At 28.4% G+C, this 21,829-nt stretch overlaps 1 protein-coding gene across 1 annotated transcript; it reads right to left on the minus strand.

Annotated features, from left to right (window-relative positions):
- Window positions 1-18,751: 18,751 nt before the first annotated feature.
- LOC119369873 (bark storage protein A-like) lies at window positions 18,752-20,607 on the minus strand. The gene is made up of 5 exons (XM_089718101.1): window positions 20,296-20,607; window positions 19,936-20,003; window positions 19,688-19,843; window positions 19,179-19,571; window positions 18,752-19,093 (listed from the first exon to the last, which is right to left on the minus strand). The coding sequence occupies exons 1-5, from the start codon at window positions 20,522-20,524 to the stop codon at window positions 18,923-18,925; spliced, it is 1,017 nt and encodes a 338-aa protein (XP_089574227.1). The 5' UTR covers window positions 20,525-20,607; the 3' UTR covers window positions 18,752-18,922.
- Window positions 20,608-21,829: the final 1,222 nt, after the last annotated feature.

Below are 21,829 nucleotides of genomic sequence, written 5' to 3' on the forward strand. Positions count from 1 at the left end.
CTGGAAAAAAAGGATGTTCTCTTCGCGCGTTTTATTCTGCACGTTTCAATGAATCTCTTTTTTTTTTTTTTAAAAAAAACTATATATAAAGTCGCGGATGAGCTATATTATACAAATTATGATTAAATCAATAAGCATTTTAGAAAGGATTCTTGCAATACATAGCTATCTCAAGGAAAATTTCTAACCATTTTAAAAAGAAAATCAGGACATACATCGTACACAGCAACCATGAGTCCTCAATAGTACGAGAAAGATATTTCCTTTTTCTTTTTTTTTTTAAATTCCTCTTTCCCGATTGAAAAAAAAGATGGAGGAATGTGCTTCTACTTAGAAAATTTCACTTTCTTAAAAGTAATAATGTAAGGAATATTGGATATTCCGTAAGAATATGTTTTTACCTATAAGTAGTTAGCTCTTTCGGTAATTATTAATAATTTTAATAGTATTTAGCTGATTAATTAGTTAGTAACTGACTAACTATTTTAAGTAATTTTTTATAAAACGTTAACAACTAAATGTTAGCTGTTTAAATACATGCGCTCCTTAATTATTGGCTTATTATATAAAATTACCCCTAAGCTTTACATTTAAAAATTTACAGAAAATGACGTATTGTACCCTAAAAGTTATGATTTTATAACATCACTCCCTCTTCACATTAGCAATAATAGATTTTTATTAATTTGATACATGATTATTATAATTTTTAAAATAATAAATTTTTATTTTTTAATTATTCAATAATGGTTTAATCAATTTAATTTTATAATTAAAATATTCAATAGAAAAATTGTATAAATTAAGATATTTAATTGATATAATTTTATAAATTAAATACCTTAATAAATAAACTAAAATTGATGGTGCAATAAAATTTTTTTTACATAAATTAAAGAGTGGATTTATTTATATTTATGGCCGGTAATTATTGATCATCGTTGGTGTTTATTTAGCGTGTCCACCTTTGCATCTTTTAATTGTTTATTAAAATGTTTTTATTCCTATTATATATTTAAATTATTAAAAGGAATATTCCAGTTTATTCTCCTCTAAAATATTTTTTTTTATTTTCACAATATATATACATTAATAAATTATTACGGTCACTTGCTAGGGGAGGTGGGAGCATGCACTGTTTTATTTTAATTTTTTTTCTTTAGTTGAAAAGAGAGAGAAAAAATAATAGAGTAAAGAAAATATTAAAATTTATATCACATTAAATAATAAATTTGTCTTTTCAGAATTGGACCTGGCAGTGTGAATTTAATATTACTTCATGCTTATCCTTAAAAATAATAATTAATTATGTGCAAATTTTTAAAGATTATGCGATAGTGTCGCCAAATATTAATAATTAATACTTTTGTGATGCTGTCAAATGTTTGTGATTGCCGCTAATACTAACTTTTAGTGTCGGAACTTTTACGCATCCTGGATATCGTCGCTGTTTCATATTAGCAATAAATTTTTATCTTTGAATAACATTTAGACCTTAATGTTAAAAGTAGTAATTTGTTATGCTGAAAAACCGGTATTACTAGTTAAAAATTATTAATAAAATCAAATATTTTTCAATTATTAATTAAAAGATCAAGGAGAAATGAAATTAATAATTAATTATTGACAAATACATATTTTGGTGTGTGAGAATATCTCATAATATATAAATGGGCCAAGACATAGTAACCTAACGTAATATATATAGAAAATACATACGTATATTTGGTGTATGAGATATATTAAATTAATAATTAATTTTTGACAAATTTTATTTTTTTATTTTTTTTAGTAAAAAGACTAAAACATCAATTATAAGTTTATATACCAAATAAGTTTATCGAATTCCTTTAGTCTATAGATGAACGAAACACCAATTATAAAAAAGTTACTTTCAGTTAAAACATCTATTTTTTTTTTAAAATTGTTATTAATAATATTATAATTATTATGGTGAGGAAGGATCCGATGACACAAGAAGGGTCCTAAGTATTCCTTGAGAAGATTTTTTAGCCAAAACTACGTGGGAAAAAATCAGTTTTGAATATAATAATATTCAGTTCAAAAATTTATTCAAGCTTTATCAATTATATATATATATAAGAGATTTACTGATCTTTATTAAGCTTTATTGACTTGAAAAAAGTAATTTGAGTTAAATTAAACTCAAGTCTCAAGATAGTATCCATCGAGTTAAGTTCAAGCGGCTCAAATTTTTCAAATTCATCAAATTTCGAGCTGAGTAAAAGTTTACCGATGGAGCTTCAAACCTATAAGGCATAGTAATTGTTGCCTTGATGTCTTCTTTTATTATTATTATTATTATTATTATTCACCATGCCAATTATATAAATTAATTAATTTTGGACATAATATTTGCAATGTTCCAATATTCAATCTTAATCTTACTGGCAAGAAATCTTTCCAGCCACTAGGTCCTAAGAGATTAGGAAGGTTTTTAATTTTGAGATATGCCAAAGTGAAACATCCAAATCCATAAATCAAAATAAATAAATAACATTATCTCATCCAACATATATACCTTTTTTTTTAAAAAATTTCTATAGGATAATATGTTCTATTTTCCTTTAAAACTACACAAAAAGACAAGAGCAGGTACCTTTGGCAAATCATCTGCACAAGCAGGTTAGCAACAATGGTTTTAGGCAAGCCTTGGCAGAGTGTAGCTTAAGTCAGATTCTTACTGTGGGTTAGTTTTTTACTTGGGATAATGGCCGCGATGGAGACGATAGAATCAGGGTGAGGCTTGACAGAGCTGTTTCAATGTGGGAGTGGGCACAAAATTTTAGTTCAGCAGTCTGTAATGTGGTTTCTGCTCCAGTCTCGGATCACTATCCATTGATAATTAATACTGCGCCAAAGGATGATAGGAGGGTGAGTAAAAGATTTTGATTCGATAATGCGTGGTTTTTAGAAGAAGACCTAGCCGAGGTGGTTCATGATTCTTGGACTCTTAATAATTCAAGTAACGTGATTGAGAAGCAAAATAAATTGGTAAATGAGTTATCACATTGGGGTAAAAGGCGAAATAGAAACAACTGGCAGTGTAGAAAAATTATCAAAACAATGTTGGAGAATTGCAGTGCTTTGAAGGCGGAGTGGAATATGTTGCTGACTCAGGAAAATATTTGGTGTAAACAACAAGCTAAATTGTTTTGGTTTAAGCATGGTGACCGCAACACCAAGTTTTTTCACGCTCATATTAAAACCAGGCCAAGAAGGAACTTGATTCAGAAGCTTAAAGGGTCTGATAGGATATGGATTGAGGATGAGTAGCAACTGAAATTGCATATTATTGATTACTTCAACAGTATTTTTGATGGGGGTATTTCCAATTGTAATGGAGTGTTGAGATTGGTTCCTAATAAGGTTGGTGCGGCAGATGATGATTGGTTATGCACAGATTTCACTAATGAGGAGTTTAGAGAGGCCTTATTCCAGATGCATCCGGATAAGGCTCCTGGACCGGATGGTCTAAACCCGGTGTTTTACCAAAAATTATGGCACTTGATCGGTAATGATATTTCTGATGACTGTCGGAGGTGGTTACAAGAAGGTACTTTTCCAACTAAGCTTACTGAAACTTTAATTGTTCTTATTCCAAAAATTGAGAACCTTGAACTTATCAAAGATTATCGGCCCATAGTGTTATGCAATGTATTATACAAACTTGTGTCTAAAGCTATAGCGAACAGATTCAAAAAAATTTTGCCTGCTATTATTTCTGAAAACCAATCTGCATTTGTTCCTGGGCGACTTGTTACTGATAATGTGATGGTTGCATTTGAGCTTGTTCATAATTTACCATCAAATTTTAAATATATATATAAAATATACTTTTAATGGTTATTTTATATTTTAACAGTAATCACCGCAAAAATTTTATTAAACATAAATATTTATCGGTTAGCCCATATTGGTCACTAGCTATCTACTATTAACATTCACTACAATTATCCGTTAATATAAACATCTAAATCATACGAGCTAAAAAAAAGTTCAACTTTTAAAGAGACGAGCCAAAGACAAAGTTGAACTCAGAAAAAAATTCATTTAAGTTCGAGCTTCTAAATAAGCAAAAATAAAAATTTTTTTAACTATAAATTATAAATAAATTCATTTAAGTTCGATCGAATTTTGCAGTTATTTTTCGAATTAATTTGGATTTAAGCCAATGTTTTAAAATGTTATACTGCTCAAAATAAATCAAAAAGTATTTGAACCATTGTTCAAAATAAATACTAAAATTTTTAAAATCAAACTGAATTGATTTGATTAATTTAATTAGTTCTAACTTAAAGTATGCTTAACCTTGCATGTGAACACACGCACTCCTTAATTATTGGCTTACCGTATAAAATTTACCCCTAAGTTTTAAGTGTTTATCTTCATGACATTTAAAACTTTACAGAAAATGACATATTGCATCCTAAAATTTTATGATTTTATAACATCTCTCCCTCTCCTCATTAACAATAATAGATTTTTATTAATTTGATACATGATTATTATAATTTTTCAAACAATAAATTTTTATTTTTTAATTATTTAATAATGGTTTAATCAATATAATTTTATAATTACAATATTCAATAGAAAAATTTTATAAATTAAGATATTAATTGATAAAGAAATTAGTGGCCATTTCAATTTTGTTATTTTAAAAAATAACAATAATAATAATAATAATAATAATGCCTTTTTCATATTTTTTGCACATAGAAAAGTTAATATAATATTTTTCTAGATGAAACTAATATTAATTTGTTTTCAAGAAAAATGACTTCATAGTTTATATTTTTAAAAGAAAAAAAAAAATCTTCTATTTGATTTTGATAAATTTCACTAGTCTCTAATATTCATGTAAATTTGAAAAAAAATAACGTACCTTCTCATCAAATATTTTTAAATTATAAATATATTTTTTCTACAAAAATTAACAGAGCATACCAATTAAGAAACAAGGACTATCTTATAACATATGATGGAAGATGATTTTAATTGTAAGATTATTTATTTATATACTTTAAGTTTCGAGCAAATATCTTAAATTTTGAATACTTTATTTGACCGAGTATCACAAATTCTTTATAAATTTGTAACTCTTGGTATAATTATCTGTATTAAATTTCTTAGCATATTCGGTATACATTCATATGCTTGGTATATTTATTAGTGTATCAACATTAATTATGGTTATGATCACTGGATAATTAGATTTCATTTTAAAAGAATGTAAATTAATTAAAAAATGTCCTATAATTATAAATAAAGAAATAGTACATTTTTTATGTGGCGGAAGGCCGCGGGAAATGTTTTTTTTTTTTTTTTTTTTTTTGAGAAGATAATGATTGTGCAATTGCGAGATATAGAGTTCCAATTTGCATGAAACTGATCGGATAGGTTAAATTTCTGACAAGTTGGACAAAAACGACACCACAAGGACAATAATTGTGAAACCCACTGACTTATATTTTCTTCTAATGAAGAAGCATATGGCCCAATCCAATTCCGATTGGCCACATTTTGCACATCATGTACGTCCAACAGATTTTTCCTTCTCACCAAATTATTTGGTTTCATTAAAACCTATTTTTAAAACTACTACTTTCTCAAGTTTTTCACCCTACCTTCATTTTTTTTACGGTGGTATTCACGAAACTCATGAATGTTTGAACTTCAAGAAGCCAAGTGTTTGATTGATATTAAAAATTTAGAAAAGATTTTAACAAACAGTTATATCAATAGAAATCAACTGTATTTTTATTTATAAAATTAAGAGTTGCCACTTGAGACAACTTATCTTAATATTATCACATCCATACACCTTAAATTTGAAGGCATGAATGAAAACAAAAAAATCCTTTGAAACTTTAGAATAATTTTTTTCCAAAAATAGATACGTAATTTCAATCAAAGCTCGCAGAATTCATAATAATGTCCCAAAAAAAATTGTAGAAAAACTTAATTGTTAATTTGAACCATAGTTTGAAGATATTCAAGTGTTTATGAATCTCATATCCATAGTATATATGTAGAAGCTTTTAAGTAGCTTTTAGTCAAAACGAGAAGCATTACTTTTTATATTGCTCGGTTACTTAATGTTTGAAGTAACTTTTAAAAATTAATATAGTCTCTAGACATATAAAATCCACAAACAACATATAAAAATAATAAATTAGCTATCTAATTGGTTGTTATTAATTTTTTAACTTTAGTTCAACCCAAGTTTAAATAAGCCTACATCACATTGTTTTTACCTCATGGGTTGTAGCCTCCGAAACATGTTACTCCACGGTTACTTTCAGAAGCATTTATAGCCGTAGGATTAGGATTGGTGTTCCGTTGGAAACAGGTCTGAGTTTATTTTTGTTAAATTTTAATGGACGATGCACAAATTTGAACCGATAAAAAGATAGGACAATCACTTTGTCCTCTATACGAATAATTTCAGCCTGATATGTGGATAAGACTTGTTAAATTCTAACACCACGTCAGAATACGTTGGTCCCACCTCTGCACTAATGCATTAAAAGCCAACCACAAAAAAAGACAAAATTTAGTGCATGTGACCAATAAAGCTATTACAACGTTGGAAAGGCAACCAGCAGAGATTTTTCAATCTACAAGTTTAATATTGTTATAAAAAATAAAAATTAAAGAAATTATAGAGTTAAAAAAGTTAAATTTAAAAATTATAAGATAAAAATTGGACAATCTGCATGAGAGGAGTCATATCTAATAATCGGACAATTTAACTTTTTTTCCACTTTATTTATATATTCATTATATAACCATAAATTATTTTGAGAATTGATAATAAGGTATTTAGTTAATTACAATTTTTTTTTTCTATAGATTTCAAGTTGTTTAATCACTACAAACTTTTCAGCAAATAGCGAAAAAATTAAATTATCAATCATTTAGCGACATTTAACAGAAAAAAAAAGAATGTTAATATTAAAAGAGCTCATGTAATTAGTGATAGAATAGCGATAGATTAACAATAAAATGTATTTTATTGCTATTTAGTCACTATTTAATAACAAAATTTAAAAAAAAAATTTAAAATTTTGCATATGGCATAAATTATAATGAGCTAAATTATTAACAGTTTTTCAATAGCAAAATTATAATGTTAAATGCTAAAATTTCATGTGACAAAAATGAGCAGCAATAAGCAAATTTAGTGGTTGAAAATATTTGTCACTATTTCTGAAGAGTGACAAATATTTATTTATTAAATAAATTCCCAATTGTTTTTGCTTTTTTTTTTCTTTATTTATTCTTCTTCTCATTTTTCCTTGATCTTTTATTTTCTTCATGCATGTTCTTCATCTTTTTCCTTATTCTATTATTTATACTTTTTTTAATTAGTTTAATTATTAAAATGTAGAGTAATTAAATTAATTTAACTTTTGAATTGAAAATTGTTGAAATAATAGAAATAAAAATATTTTTAAAGTTAAATTTATCAAATGCTTATTTCATCGGTTTTGTCAATTTTTTTAATTAATTAGAAGTTTTTATGACCGAAATAACACTGTGATTTTGTTAATTTTTTTAAAGGATAGATTTTGTCAATTTTATACGATAGACAAAATTATTTTTTAAAGTTTCCTAACAAGATACCAATAGAAACAAAATAGCCATAAAAAATGCAACGGCAATAGAGGAGTAGTATATATATATATATATTGGTTTGTTTTGATAAGACAGAGGGCTTTAGATCCCGTTACAAATGCACATCTATTTTATTATTTTATTTATACAAAATAAACGTGGTGAAATAAAATTATTTTTTATTTAAAAGAAAGGAAGGAGGGTGGACAAGTAAATAAATAATAGTAATATTTATTGAAAAGCGTAAATAATATTCTGAATACTTAAAACTAATTGGTTTCTATCTTGCTTAGGTAATGTCAATCGCATCCTCCATACCCAATCTCGGACAATCTCCCACTTAATTAAATTAGTTTAATGTTTATGGGATTTTAATATAAAACTAGATGTAGGTTCGCGCTTTGTGCGAGTTACTTTATTAGTTTATAATTTATAAATAATATGTATTTTTAATATACGAATCATATTTAGTATATATTATAAGATTCATTTTTCCCACGGATTGTTTTATTAAATTTTCATATTATGTAGAAATTATAATACCGTTAATTTATTTAAAATAATTATAAATTTCAATTAGTCTAGCAAAGTTTTAGTTAGAGTTTGTAATTCAAACACTATTTTTTTATCCTCGATAATTCTCTATAAAATATAAAGTTCTATAATTCAAATAATTAAATGTGGATTATATACAACAACATAATAGATAGATAAGAAAAAAATTTAAATAATTTAATGTGGACAATTTTATATTAAATTAAAAATATTAAAAGCATAAATAAAAAATACAGAATCCCAAAAGATAAAGTTGTTGACAAATACAAATAATACATAAACAAAATCACTATTTACTAAATCAAGGAGGATGAAAAATTAGTTAAACTAAATATAAACTTACAATTAATTTTTGTTCTATTGTTCATACTTCTATCCCTTAGTGCGTAACCTTGCCATATTTTGAAGTATTTTTCCTCAAATTGCAATTGAAATAGTTGAAAAAATCTGAGATTTGTTGTTGAGGCTGTCATAGTAAAAGTTCGGATGGAGAGTAATCACCATTTTGTATGCTAATAACTCGATCCTAAAAAAAATCTTGTAGAAACCAATCAATAAATAGAGAGTGTTAGAGTCATTGTGATAGATTAGCAAACGAAGAAATAAAAAAAACAATTAAAAACAATGAAAAATTAATTTAAGAGGATGCATATCTTTATAGTCCATGTAAAATTAAAAAAACGAACAATAAAAATACGGGAAAAAAAATATAAAAGACCAATACAAAAATGATACATTATCAGATCTAAACTCTGTGTTTTTTTCCAACCGTTCTTTATTTAACAATGATATTAATGAAAAATCAAATAAAAAAAATAAATGAACCAATAAAAATAGAAAAAGTGAATTATAAACAAAGAAATGGAAGAGAAGGAAAAGAATTATATAGTAAAAAAAAAGAGAATGGGTGTAGCAAGCAAGATTTACAGGTAAATAATGTTAATTTCTGCTAATTTACAATAGAAGGATCAACGACGCTGGAGCAATTAGAGAAACTTTTGATCTTAGATGACCTTTGCTTTTCGTGCTAAAGATAGGAATCTTGATGCACCAGTATTCTTTCTTTAGCATTGTGTACAATTTCTTAAACCCTATTTTATCACATTTCTTTTCTCTTTCTCAACTTTAGCATGCAGATTAATGAAAAAAGAATTATTGAGATTTGAGTAATTAAAAATAATCTTGTTATAATTCAAGTGATTTAATTATTTTCTCAATTATTATGTAGAATCTTAAGTGACTAATAAAACAAAAAAAAATATAATAAATATAATTAAATTACAATTTTTGTTTAGTTTTTTTAATATACCTTTATTTAATTATCAACTAATGACGGAGCAGGTTGTCATTACTCACTTAAATCCTATTTAATAGTCATTACTCACTTAAATATTGACTTTTATTACAGCAAGTCATTAGACGACTCTTTTGAGTAGTTTTTCTTAAACAGATGCTTCGATCATGTCTGCATCTGCATGCATTAGCATTTGCGACAAAATTATTTTTGGCTTTTTGCATGCCTAATCTCTGGCAAGCTCCACTTAATTAATAAATTAAGTTTATATTTATGCATTTTCTGATTTCAAGTAATTCAAATTAATAATCGATCCAATGAAATTAGTTGAATCGATTAAGGTCCCTTTTTCGTTATGATTATCATTTTTTATTTTTTAAAATATGGACAAAATTTATGGTGATAAACAACGTTTGATCGGTATGATTAATTAATTAGTAACATTCAGCGACGGAAAACTTAACACTAAAATTAGAAAAGTTATGTAATATTATTGATGGAATTTGGCGACGATTTGAATTTATCCGTAAGCATTTGGTGTCTAATTTTTCACCTGTTATTAACGGAATCTATGTGCGACATAAATTTATGTTTTTCTTTTTTCTTTTTTCTTTTTTTTTTTTGTTAATTGAGTTATATCGCAATTTTGACTAGTTTTTCTGAACCTGCATGCTTTAGCATTTGCGACAAAATTATTTTTGGCTTTTTGCATCCTAATCTCCGACGAGCTCCACTTAATCAATAAATTAAGTTTATATTTATGCAGGTTATAAATGAGGGATACATAGCTAAATTATATATATATATATATAATTAATAGTAATAGTAATAGTAAATAAAATTAATAGAATTAACCAAAATTATAAAAATATCAAAAGTTGGACTTTTTTTTTTCTATCGTTTGACTTATTTTAATAATAATTGTTATTTACAAAATTATGAATGATATTCTGAAAATGATCACTTTTGATAATAAACATATTTGAGTTTAACGGATGATATGAACAAAATCAAATATTTGAGCTGTGGAAAAGAAATTCATATTTTTATGTGCCACGAACTCCAACTATTATTACAATTTTCTCTCTTTTTTTTTCTTTCTGTCTTGAGTAGAAAAATATTAATATTTTTATGTGTTTCGTATATCAACCATATTGGTTATTTTCTGTATATACATCTAACGTAGTTGAGTACATAAGAACTAGAAATAGATCCCAGAATAGTCATACTCGTTGACGGAGCTAGGGGAGTCAGGTTTTCTTTTTTTTTTTTTTTAAATTACCTCACAAAATATTAAAATTTTTTTATTTTATCCTTTAAAATAATAAATTTTTTCAATCTTGTCCCTTAATTCTTGAAATTTTTTTAAGTATCTTTAACTTTAATTCCTACCATTGTAATTGGTCATATATGTATATAAACAAAATTTTTGTTTCATTTTCTCTTAAAATTTAAAAATTATTTTTTCTTCTTCCACAGATGGCCACCAGTAAGCTCTCATCGGTCACTCTTTTCCCTTTTTTTGTTTTTTCTTTTTAAATAATTATCATATTTGTATTTTTTTAGTACATATATGAGTTATTATTGCCCAAATATTCAGATTATGTTTGCTCATATCTTGAAATTTCATTATAAGATTTAATTCTGAGTTATACTTGCTACCATTATGATAATTGCATCTATAGTATTTTTATTATTTGGACATTTATACAGAAAGAAATGCAGATCTCCTCTCTAATAAGAGAAAAAAATTTGAAGGTGATCAAATCTGGCTTGCAAAAAGATCTTAGAGTCGAGCAACGCCATGAATAGCCATCAAGTGAAGCCCATGATCATATATGACACATATATAATGTTCTATCAACTGGATCAGATACAAGATTGTGTTTTTTTATCCTTTATATAAGTAGTTTATTATTAGACTCCTATAAAAAAGTATCATAACTGAAATACCCCGAATTCTTATTTTCGAAACTTTTGAATATTTATTAAATCAAAAATCTGAATTTTCAACCGTCTGGACTGCAAATACTGTTTAATTCTAATTCGAGCCCAAGTTTACGGAGTTGGGCTCAAGCCCAAATCATATTATTAAATATTTGCCGAGTGGAGAACCTTTAGAAATTTTTAAGAGTAACTATGGAGCACTAATTATTAATTTATTAAAAATGTATATGTATATGTGTGTGATTACTATATAAATTAATTATTCTAAAAATCTATTATTATTCTTATTATTCTTATTATTATTTAGTAAATTGAGGAAATGTTCTAGAACCTAACTAAAAGAATCAAAATAAATCAAATCGGATTAGAAAACCTGCAAATCGAGCCAAAAATCGAGCCAAATTATTGAATCAGACCAAATCGGTTCGAATCGAACCGGAATGATCTAGAAACCGACCTACTTTCTTTCTTTTTTTTTCTCTCCTTTCTTCTTCTTCCTCCAGCGTCGACCTCACCCTCGCCCTCTCCTCCTCTCATTTTCCGATCACCAGAGACCAGTGCCACACCTTGCCGTCGCCTCCTCGCCGCAGCGGATTCCGGCATCCCTTCTCTCCTTTCTTTCGTTTCTGGCGTACGCAAAAGGCGCAGGAGAGCCGCGACATCCTTCGATCGGAAAGTCGCGTGGAGCCTCCTGCTCCTCGATTTTCTGACGACACCAGCCTCTCTCTTTCGACGACGAAGCTTGGGTCTCCCTTTTTGCTCCTTCCTTTCCCGTTCCGACTGACGCAGCAAGCTGGCGGAGCTGCGATCGTGGCTCGCGATCTGTACAGTCGCGTTATCTGCTCTCACCTTCAAGTTTCCGACATTTTCCAGCTGAGTAAGTAATTTCCTGCTCCATTCTTCGTGTTTTATGAATTATTTCGACTAAATCGAAGGATTTAAGCCTGTATTATGTTTTTGTGAAGAGGTTAGATTTTTAAAAGTACTGATTATGCGCATTATCATGGGAAATTTGATATTATCCCCTAATTGAAAACATGAACTGAAATTACATATAAGGAATAAAGGGTTTATCTAGTTATTGCAAATTTGGTAAGGAAATCAAAGACTTCTCAATAGGGCAGCAACTAACCTGGCTATCTGTACGAGTTACATTATAATATGAAGAGAATGGTAATGTACAAATATCTATAATGAGATGGCAAAGGATGTAGTATGTCTATTTCTTGAGGAATAATGGATATATAACATCTAGACTATGAATTTAATATAGAAATTTGATTCCCTCTTCAAATGGCTGAAAAGTGATTGTGATTGGGAGAAAAGCGATTGAACTTCACTCATTCGTCTTCATTCTTACATGTATTATCTTATATTGATAGTAATTTTTTAGATTTAAAAATATTTAGAATTCTAAACCTGCACCTTAAGAGTTATTGAAGGGATTGTTATGCTATTGTAAGGCTTGATGAAGGTTTATGTTTATTTTGAAATGGCAGCAAGCTTATGATAGGTTAATAGGAATTATGAAAACTTCATAATCATGCAAAGAGTAGTTGATTTAGTATGAGTTTCAAAGAATTTGCTTGGGATTTGACAATTATGTTTTTACATAAAGTAAATATGATGTTATTTAGATTATGAACTAAGCTTATGTAAGTTGTCATGGATGATAAATGGCGATACGGATGTTTAAAAGGAGGACGGATATTCGATTTGATTGAATGCCCGACGGATGGGCTGTGTGTATTGATTGATAAATATATAATATTATTGTGATATTTAAACAGGTAGATAGTCATATTTTTAGGGGAGGTTCTGCTGAAATTTCAATAGAACATAATAAATAAGTTTATTTAGATAAATTCTATAATTTGATACATAACAAATAAAGTGCTCTAATTATTTATTTATTATCATTATTATTCATTTAATTATTCCGTTATTTATTTATTATTTTATTTATTATTTTCATCATTATTGTTTATTATTATCGTTTATTTTATCATTGTTGTTTATTGTTAATGGTATTTATTTAATTATTTAATTGCATTTGAGAATGGATGTCTAATTGTGCATTGCATTACGATGTTCAACTGATCAATATGTTTGCATCTAATTGCAATGTTTGATTAATTGTGTTGTGATAATGTTATGCTTTGTTTGTGTGGAGTTGGGATAAAGTGGGTCACCATGGGTTTGTGAGGATGGTTGGACCGTCGGCCGGGTAAATGGGAGATCGGCGCCCCTGTGTGTACCTACAGTTACCGTTACCGTTACCGTTAACCACAGGATGGCCGCTTGTCGTTGCGCACCTGATAATCTAGATTTGATTGCAGCCCGCAGGGTGGCCTCCTGTTGTGTGCGCTTGATGATCTAGATTGGATGGAGACCACCGAGTTGCCTCCTGTTGATATATATATATACATATATATGTATAAAAAAAAAAGAAGAGAGACTGGAAAAACAATGAGAGGGCTGGTCAAGTGAGGATTAGACCGGTCGGCCAGTATGGGGGATCGGCTCTCTGGTGCACACGTTATGAGAGGATGGGCCATGTGGGAGGACGGCTCATCGGGGGTTTCGGTGACGCCATAGACCAATTTCCACGTGATGTGATTATATGAAGATGTTAATGATTGTGAGTGCTGGTGATGTGCCATTTGTGTGACTGGCTGCGTGAGCATATAACTAGTCGGATGACTAGATTGATATGTTTACACATTTGTGTGATTGCGTGTGTAGTGCAATAATTAGTAGTCCTTAGAAAGCTCACGTCTTGTTTAATTTTTCAGAAAGTAAGTTTCTCTTTAATTCCGTTTAAGCTATGTTTCTTCGCCGCAGGGCTATAAAGACATTTTCCTAGTTCCATAATTATTTTGCTATGTAACTATATGTATAAAAAGCTATGTATAACAAATAGTTAGTGACTCCGCAGTTGTAGAATTTGTGTACAATTAGTCGTGTATTAACACAGACGATATAATTATGTGAGCCCATATTAAAAATGTGATGTATTGTTATTTGGCCGAGATATAAATAAAATCTTGAGGTTTATTTTCCTATAAATATGGGCTAAATGTTTAAAATTATATTGAGATAGTAAATTTTAGTGTTTCAGGCTTACTACGGGCCTCGGGGGCCTTAAGCTTACCTGAGCTCTAGTGCCGGTCTGGCCCATGGAATCGGATCGTGACAATAACATATTGATCTATATATCATATCTCATATCTGTAATTTCGGTTCAAGTTAAATAATCTTATAAATTAATTAATAAAACTAATACACTATAAAAATAATTAATATTTTTTTTAGTCATGTGTCTCTATGTTGAGCTCGAAATAATATTTTGATAAAACCTGTAAATCCAATAGTTGTGACTCTGGACTTAATCTTATAATTTAGGCAAAGTGCATCTAAAAACACCAATTAAATTTGATTAATTTAACCTCCTCTTAGTATAAATAACTAACTAAAATTTTCACATTAATATTCAAATCATCAATAATTTTATTTTTATAGAAAAAAATTTTTGAAAACCTAATTATTGCAATTCAAGATGAAAAATATATAAATAATGGGAAGAGACTTACATAAATTTGATATATGGATTCAACTGTACAAAAAAAGTAATCAATAATAATATTTGATTTAAATAATAGTATTCATGACCATACACAGAAAATTTTTTTTTTAATTAATTTAGTATATGAGACCTTCCATATAGCAATATGACAGGCTGTATATCTTCAAGAATGTGAAACACGAAATGATTAGAAAAGTCAAATTATTGAGAATCTTTAATATAATTTATTAAGTAAAAATTAAAAACAGGAAGAAAAGAAATATTTTAATAATTTTTTATTATTTTGAGGCATAAGGGTGTGCATGGATTGAGTCAGGATAAGAATTATATAATTTTCAATCCAAATGAAAATATCAACATAAAAAATAAGTCTTATCACATTTTTTAAAATGGGATAGGAGGGAGATTGAGATAAAAAAAGCTGAATGGGTTAGGTTGGAAATCAATTAGGATTTTCCTTAATCTTATTAATTTATTTAGAAAGATTATAGAAGAAAAATTTACATTGAAAATTTATTTTATTAATTATGCCTTTAAAATTTATTGGTACGGGCTTTGTTCCAAAATAACGTTCAAAATAATTAATATAGAATTAAAATTTGGGACTATTTTCAAGAACCGACACCAAATTTCCATGGTCCCATGCACACCTTTAGAGGCATCTTAATTTTTTAAAGTCAGAACTTGTTTTTCTTTTTGGTATATATGCTAAAGAAATAAAAAAAAAAAAATTGAACCGCCCAACCACTTAAGACTTTTAAATTTACCGTTGCTCGGATTTGCACAGGAGTCACGGTGCCGGAGATATATATATATATATATATATATAGAGAGAGAGAGAGAGAGAGAGAGAGAGAGAGAGAGAGAGAGAGAGAGAGAGAGAGAGAGAGAGAGAGAGAGAGAGAGAGAGAGAGAGAGGTTATATTGAATTTGTATTTTAATCATTTTAATTAATTATATTTGCATTAGTTTCTGTTCAAACTTAAATAATTTTGTAAATTAATATACAAAGCTATAATTAATTTTTGTTTACACATGTACAATGTATTTACAGTTTGAGCTGGAAATAATATTCAAATAAAATTTGCATTCCTAACCGTGATGATTGTAGATTTTTCCTAAACGTGCAATTATATTCTGCTGACCTTACTGCCTATTAATGAAAATAACTAATGGTTTCACATTTTTTTTATTTATATCACATTTTGAGTTAAATTTAATCATGTTCGCACCGTGTCAGATTTATAGGGGAAAACGTTATCAACTGGGATTTCTCTATTTACAATGTTTGGATATTCAACCTCTTATTTAAGGGATCTTAGTTCTTTTCACTTAGATCAATTCTCGTTGGTCTAATATTTTTACATTAATATCCAAATTTATATAGTTTTTAAATATAATTTTATTGAATAAAAAATTAGAAACAAGAAGAAAATAAATACCTAATATAATTATTTCTTTATAATGTAAGAGATACCTAATATAAGATAGTTTTAACATGGCCTCGACACAAATTTTAATAAGATAGTTTTAATATAAGATAGTTTTAATAAGATAGTTTTAACATGAGTTAAATTTAATTATTTCTTTATAACTTTCAAATTTTAAATTTGGCCTCGACACAAACACATAATTAAATAAGGTGTTTAGTTCCTAAATTGACACGTAAGTCTCACAAAGCAAACTTAACGAAGATAATAATACTAATATAATTAAACTAATAAGTTTTGCTTATGCAATCTTAATAGTAACTTTTCATTCTTCTCAGGACATTTGAACAAGATTTGAGACATTTTTTCTGTAAATTTTACGATTATTTTCTTAAATATTCGCGAAATTCATAAATGAATTATTGAAATAAAATATTAAGACTTTAAAATAATAAATTATATAATTATTTATAACATAACGTAACAACGTAATACCATAACCATGTCAAAAAACAACGTAATACCATAGCAAAATTTTATATATTATTTATAATCGTACTGTTCTTTAGCTAGAATTGTTTTAACCTTGAGAGTCAAAATCAAATAGTAAATACATATATAACCTAGCAAATTTACAATTAAATTTTTATGAATATTTTGTATTTTGACATCTTAATCGATTATAAATTTTATTATTCTATTTTTCTTAAATGTTCATCGTCTTGTTGATGAAAAAAAAAAAAAATTTACTTGCATATCAGTGATATCAAATAAATGGGAGTGTATATTGCTCCTTCCGTTTAAAATTATATTCTAAATTTTCTTTTTTTTATTTTCTCACAAAATCTTTATATAATTATGGGTGTGAATAATTAATATTAGTTAAATTTGCTAGACAGTGAAAAAAAAGTTTGAAAATAGTTAATTCTGAAATTGTGATATAAACTACTCATCTTATTTTGAAAGTCTCAAGAATCATTAATATACAATTTTTAGTATATTATGGAAAAACTAAGAAAAAAATAAAATTAAACTATTTAATTTACTATTTTTAAAAATAGGTGAAAAGAACTGAGACTATAATTTTAAGATGGATGAAATATTATATTTATCATATATCGCAGCAAATAAATTCATTGGTTTAATAGAATAAAGATAGCCAAGAAAGACTTTAATAAATTTAGGAAACTAATCTAAGTTAAAAGGCTTATCCGACACATCCATACCTACTCTTAAATAAGTTAAAGAAAACTGAGCCAAAACATCAAACAACACATCATTCATTCTTGAAATAAGAATAAAGAACTAAGACTCATAACATTACACCCAAGTAAGAAAATATTTTTTGGTCTTAACTAGCATCTCAGCCCACTGTACTAGAACTAAATCTTGCACGCACTGGATCGACCCACTAAGAAGTAAAGTGGACCAATGAGTATTTACTCCATCATGAGGATCGAACCCTTGACCTCACTTAAAGAATAAGAGTGTCGAACTATTCATCTCAACGCTCATTAGTTAAACAAAAAAATATTTTGTCGCATGCACTCCTTTTTTTTGCTAATGAATCTTAGAACTAATTCCTGAATCGTTTGACATGAACAAAACTGGCTTAGGAGCAGGATAACAAAAGCTTATCAAGTTTGTTGAATTTTTTTCCACAAATGCCAAGACTTTAATTTGTCCTTATGTAAGACCCAACCTTAAGCAATTTTTGAATCTGATTCGATCAACAAGGGGCTTGACTTTAAAGAAGATGAAGCAAAAATGTGAAGAGCTTCATACAAGGCCAAAAACTCAGCTTCATTCGAGTCCAAAACCCCACCGATAAAAAAAAAAAAAAAAAAAAAAAAAAAAAATTCAATTCGCAACACCCAATGAGTTTCTAAAAACTCATCTAATGTCCCTTGGACCTACCTTACCAATTAGAACAAGTACTTGAATGAATTAGTTAAAATGTTAAATGTTATATAAAAGTTGATGAACAGAGCCTGAGGCCATACTTCTCCGAAGTAGCGTCTTTTTCTACTCATTTCCCTCATCTCAGCCTTCTCTCTCCTTTCTAATATATTAACCGCTAATTGTTACATCTGGATATACAAATTGATACGGGCTTGTTGTAAGCTTAGATTCATCGTCTAAATTTATTAATCTCCTATTAGATCAGATCAGTAACGAAGTTTGTAATTACAAGTGATTAAGATGAGTCTAAAGCATTTCTTTGCTGGTTACTACGTGGTAGCTCCATATGCATGCGAGTTTAGGAAATTAAATATTTCATTTTGCAAGAAATGATAGAGATAATATTAAACGTCATTTATTTATTTTAGATCACTGATCAGAGAGAATATTACTACATTTTCATCAATAATTAACAGCAACATGGCTAATCTTATTTAGATAATTAGCCAAAAGTAGGAGTACATTTAGCTAATCTTATTTAAACTGAGATGCTTAACCTAATTACTACTCATTGGTCACAGAATCATCGGGATTAAGCAATCCGAGGAAAGCAGCTGTGGCTTTTATAGCATTGATATTTCCCAACGGAGCATATTCCGGCTTTGGATCATTATCTCTTACCTTGTTAGAAACTCCGCGAAACACAACGTACGGAATGTTATTTGAGAAACATGTCTGCATCCACAAATATATAATTAGATTATTAATACTGATACAGTTTAATTAATTACTAGTTTATGAACGAAGCATAGACACGTACCAAAGCAATAGCAGAATCAGAAGTGTCGATTGTTGAAATGTTAAAAGTTTTGTGAAGGAAATCACCATATGCTTCGTTTACAATGAACAAATCAGCAGTACCGGCCTTTAATCCGAATTGAACTACTGGTTTGTAAGGTACGTACACAGTTTCATTCACATGGGTTTCCAACTTCAAACCCTGGATCTGAGATGCAATCCTTAGCCAATCTGGGTTTACGGGAAGCCAAAAACCTCTGTTCTGTGTTTGCTGACCAGTGAACCATGTCGATGCCCAATAAAAGATGCGTCCTAGTAAATTATCTCCCTTTTGGGGAACATTAAAATCTCCAAAACTCAAATTCCCATAAACCATATCTTTAAGGAATGGCTGAACTTCATCTGTCGAAGAATTCTATATAAAAACCATTGAAAATAATTATAAGTGTACTGCAAAAACGAAGTTGATAACTTATTCACTGAGATTAAAAAAAAAAAAAAAAAAATACTCCAGCTCCAATAATTAATTACCCTCCAGCTCCACGCTGCTGTGTAAGCAACTTGATCAGGCACTGAAACATCACCAATGACCACAGATTCATTTACCGATGCTGCACCGCCGAAATGGACAATTCCTCTAACATTAAATATATCCACAAGGATTTGCACAGTCGTGCCCACATTAACCTAATTCATATATTGTAATAATAATGGAGAATGTTAAATACACAAATTTATGAAAAGATTTTTACTATGTATATATACAAGGAAAATCCTACCATTAGTTCCCCGGCCCTTGCATATACAACTTCTGTTCCGTTAATTTTCCCAATGCGAAATATTTTTCCTGTACAAATACAAGAAGCGGTAATGGTCTATCAAAAAATGTATACTTTTGAACAGTAATCGTTACCCGTGTTTTTTTTTTTTTTTTTTTTTTTTTCTGAAAGCTAAAATTCCAGAACTTAACAGTCGACATTAATAGCAGATTTAAGTCAAAAACTTAAAGAGTCATCACTTGAGACTAATTAATATAGCTTTCAGAAATTTTTAATTCAATTTGTTATTTATAATAATACCAAACAGACCCTTTTTGAATGAATTAAAAAGAAGCTGGTAACGAAGAAAGGATGGGTTACCAGCAATATTCTGAGTGGAGGTGACAGTGAAGACTCCAGATTTATTGAGTAAACACTCAGACGCACTCGTAAGAGAAACAACGCCCACAGGAGATGTTTGCATGCCAATGGGTTTTTGTTTAATTTCATTCATAGGGTTTCTCAAACTCAGTGGCATGGACTGTTGAGCCATAGCTAACAGCCCAAGAACCACCACTGAGATTTGAATTGCCCACCTTGCTAAAGCCATTTGATTTGAAGCGAAGTGAGATGGTTGATACAATAACCTAAACGAAGGCAACGTTTTGGTTGGTGTTTTTGCTCTTCCTCGACAAGGCCTTATATAGACGCAAGTAAGGCACTATTTCATGGCTATCCCATTCCATGTAATTGAAAAATAATAATAAAATCAACAGCCACATGTTTCATGAAAAAATAATGGAGAAAACCAAAGATCAAGGATTGGTTCACATGGCACGTAACGGAAGTGGAGTTTCAAAATAGCTAATGTTAGAAAAATTTTATTTGATACAATTCTAGTTCTAAAATGGAAATAAGTTTGCAAATTAAAAAAATCGAAAAAAGTAGTTATGTGAAAATCAGTTAAATATAAAAAAAAAAAAGGAGGAAAAGTATAAATTAGGTTTGAAAATGAGTTTTGATTATAAAAGCCAACAGTTAGGTATACATATATACATGTTAAAGCTATATCAAAATAAATTATGGAATAATATGAGTAAAAAAATCATTTTCTCTTGAATTCCAAAAAAAGTTGGTCTTTTGTCTCATTTTAATTTATAAACATAAGTTGCTAATAATTTTTTTTTTTTTTACCTCCCATCACCCGTTTAACGGTTAGATGAGAGACTAACCCGAAAAGAAATAGCGATTACATTTTAAATGCCATATCTAAGATGCCGAATTCACAACTCGATTGTGCGATCACCAAAGTGAGATATAACGCAATTCAACTATTAAACCAAGCTATGTCGGATAAGTTGTTAATAAATTTAATAAAAAAAAAAAAGAAGAGGGTGGGATAAAGTTAGTATCTATCCTAGTATACAAAAAATATTATTTTTTTATAAAAATATTAATATTTTTAGTCACGTGCTAAATTGAATATATATTTTTTTAATTATATCGAAAGAATTACATAGATAAGCATTACCTATGCCATGTGCTCAACCAGGACAGTGAGGAAAGGGGTAACTAAAAAACAAATGAGACGAAACAACGCACTCTTAACAATTATTTCTAAGGGCTTTCTTTTTGTCGCTAAAGATCTAACCTTGTCGCCAAATCATTTTGTGACAGGAGAATAAATAGTTACAATAAAATCAAACATAAACTCTTCATAACCAAGATTAAAAATTAACTTTTTATTGAGAAAACAAAATAAAATAGTATCAGTTAATAATTAATTAGTTAATAATTAAAATAGTATCACAGTCGATATTGACACGTGATATCATAGCATCCAAGTTTGATCTTGCTATTTTAATCATTAATTTCATACAATAGCTAGATTGTAGGGATTCGGTAAACCTTTTAA

Source organism: Jatropha curcas, chromosome 2 (assembly GCF_041381405.1).
Source record: "Jatropha curcas cultivar XTBG-Jc1 chromosome 2, XTBG_Jcur_1.0, whole genome shotgun sequence".
Taxonomy (NCBI): Eukaryota; Viridiplantae; Streptophyta; class Magnoliopsida; order Malpighiales; family Euphorbiaceae; genus Jatropha; species Jatropha curcas.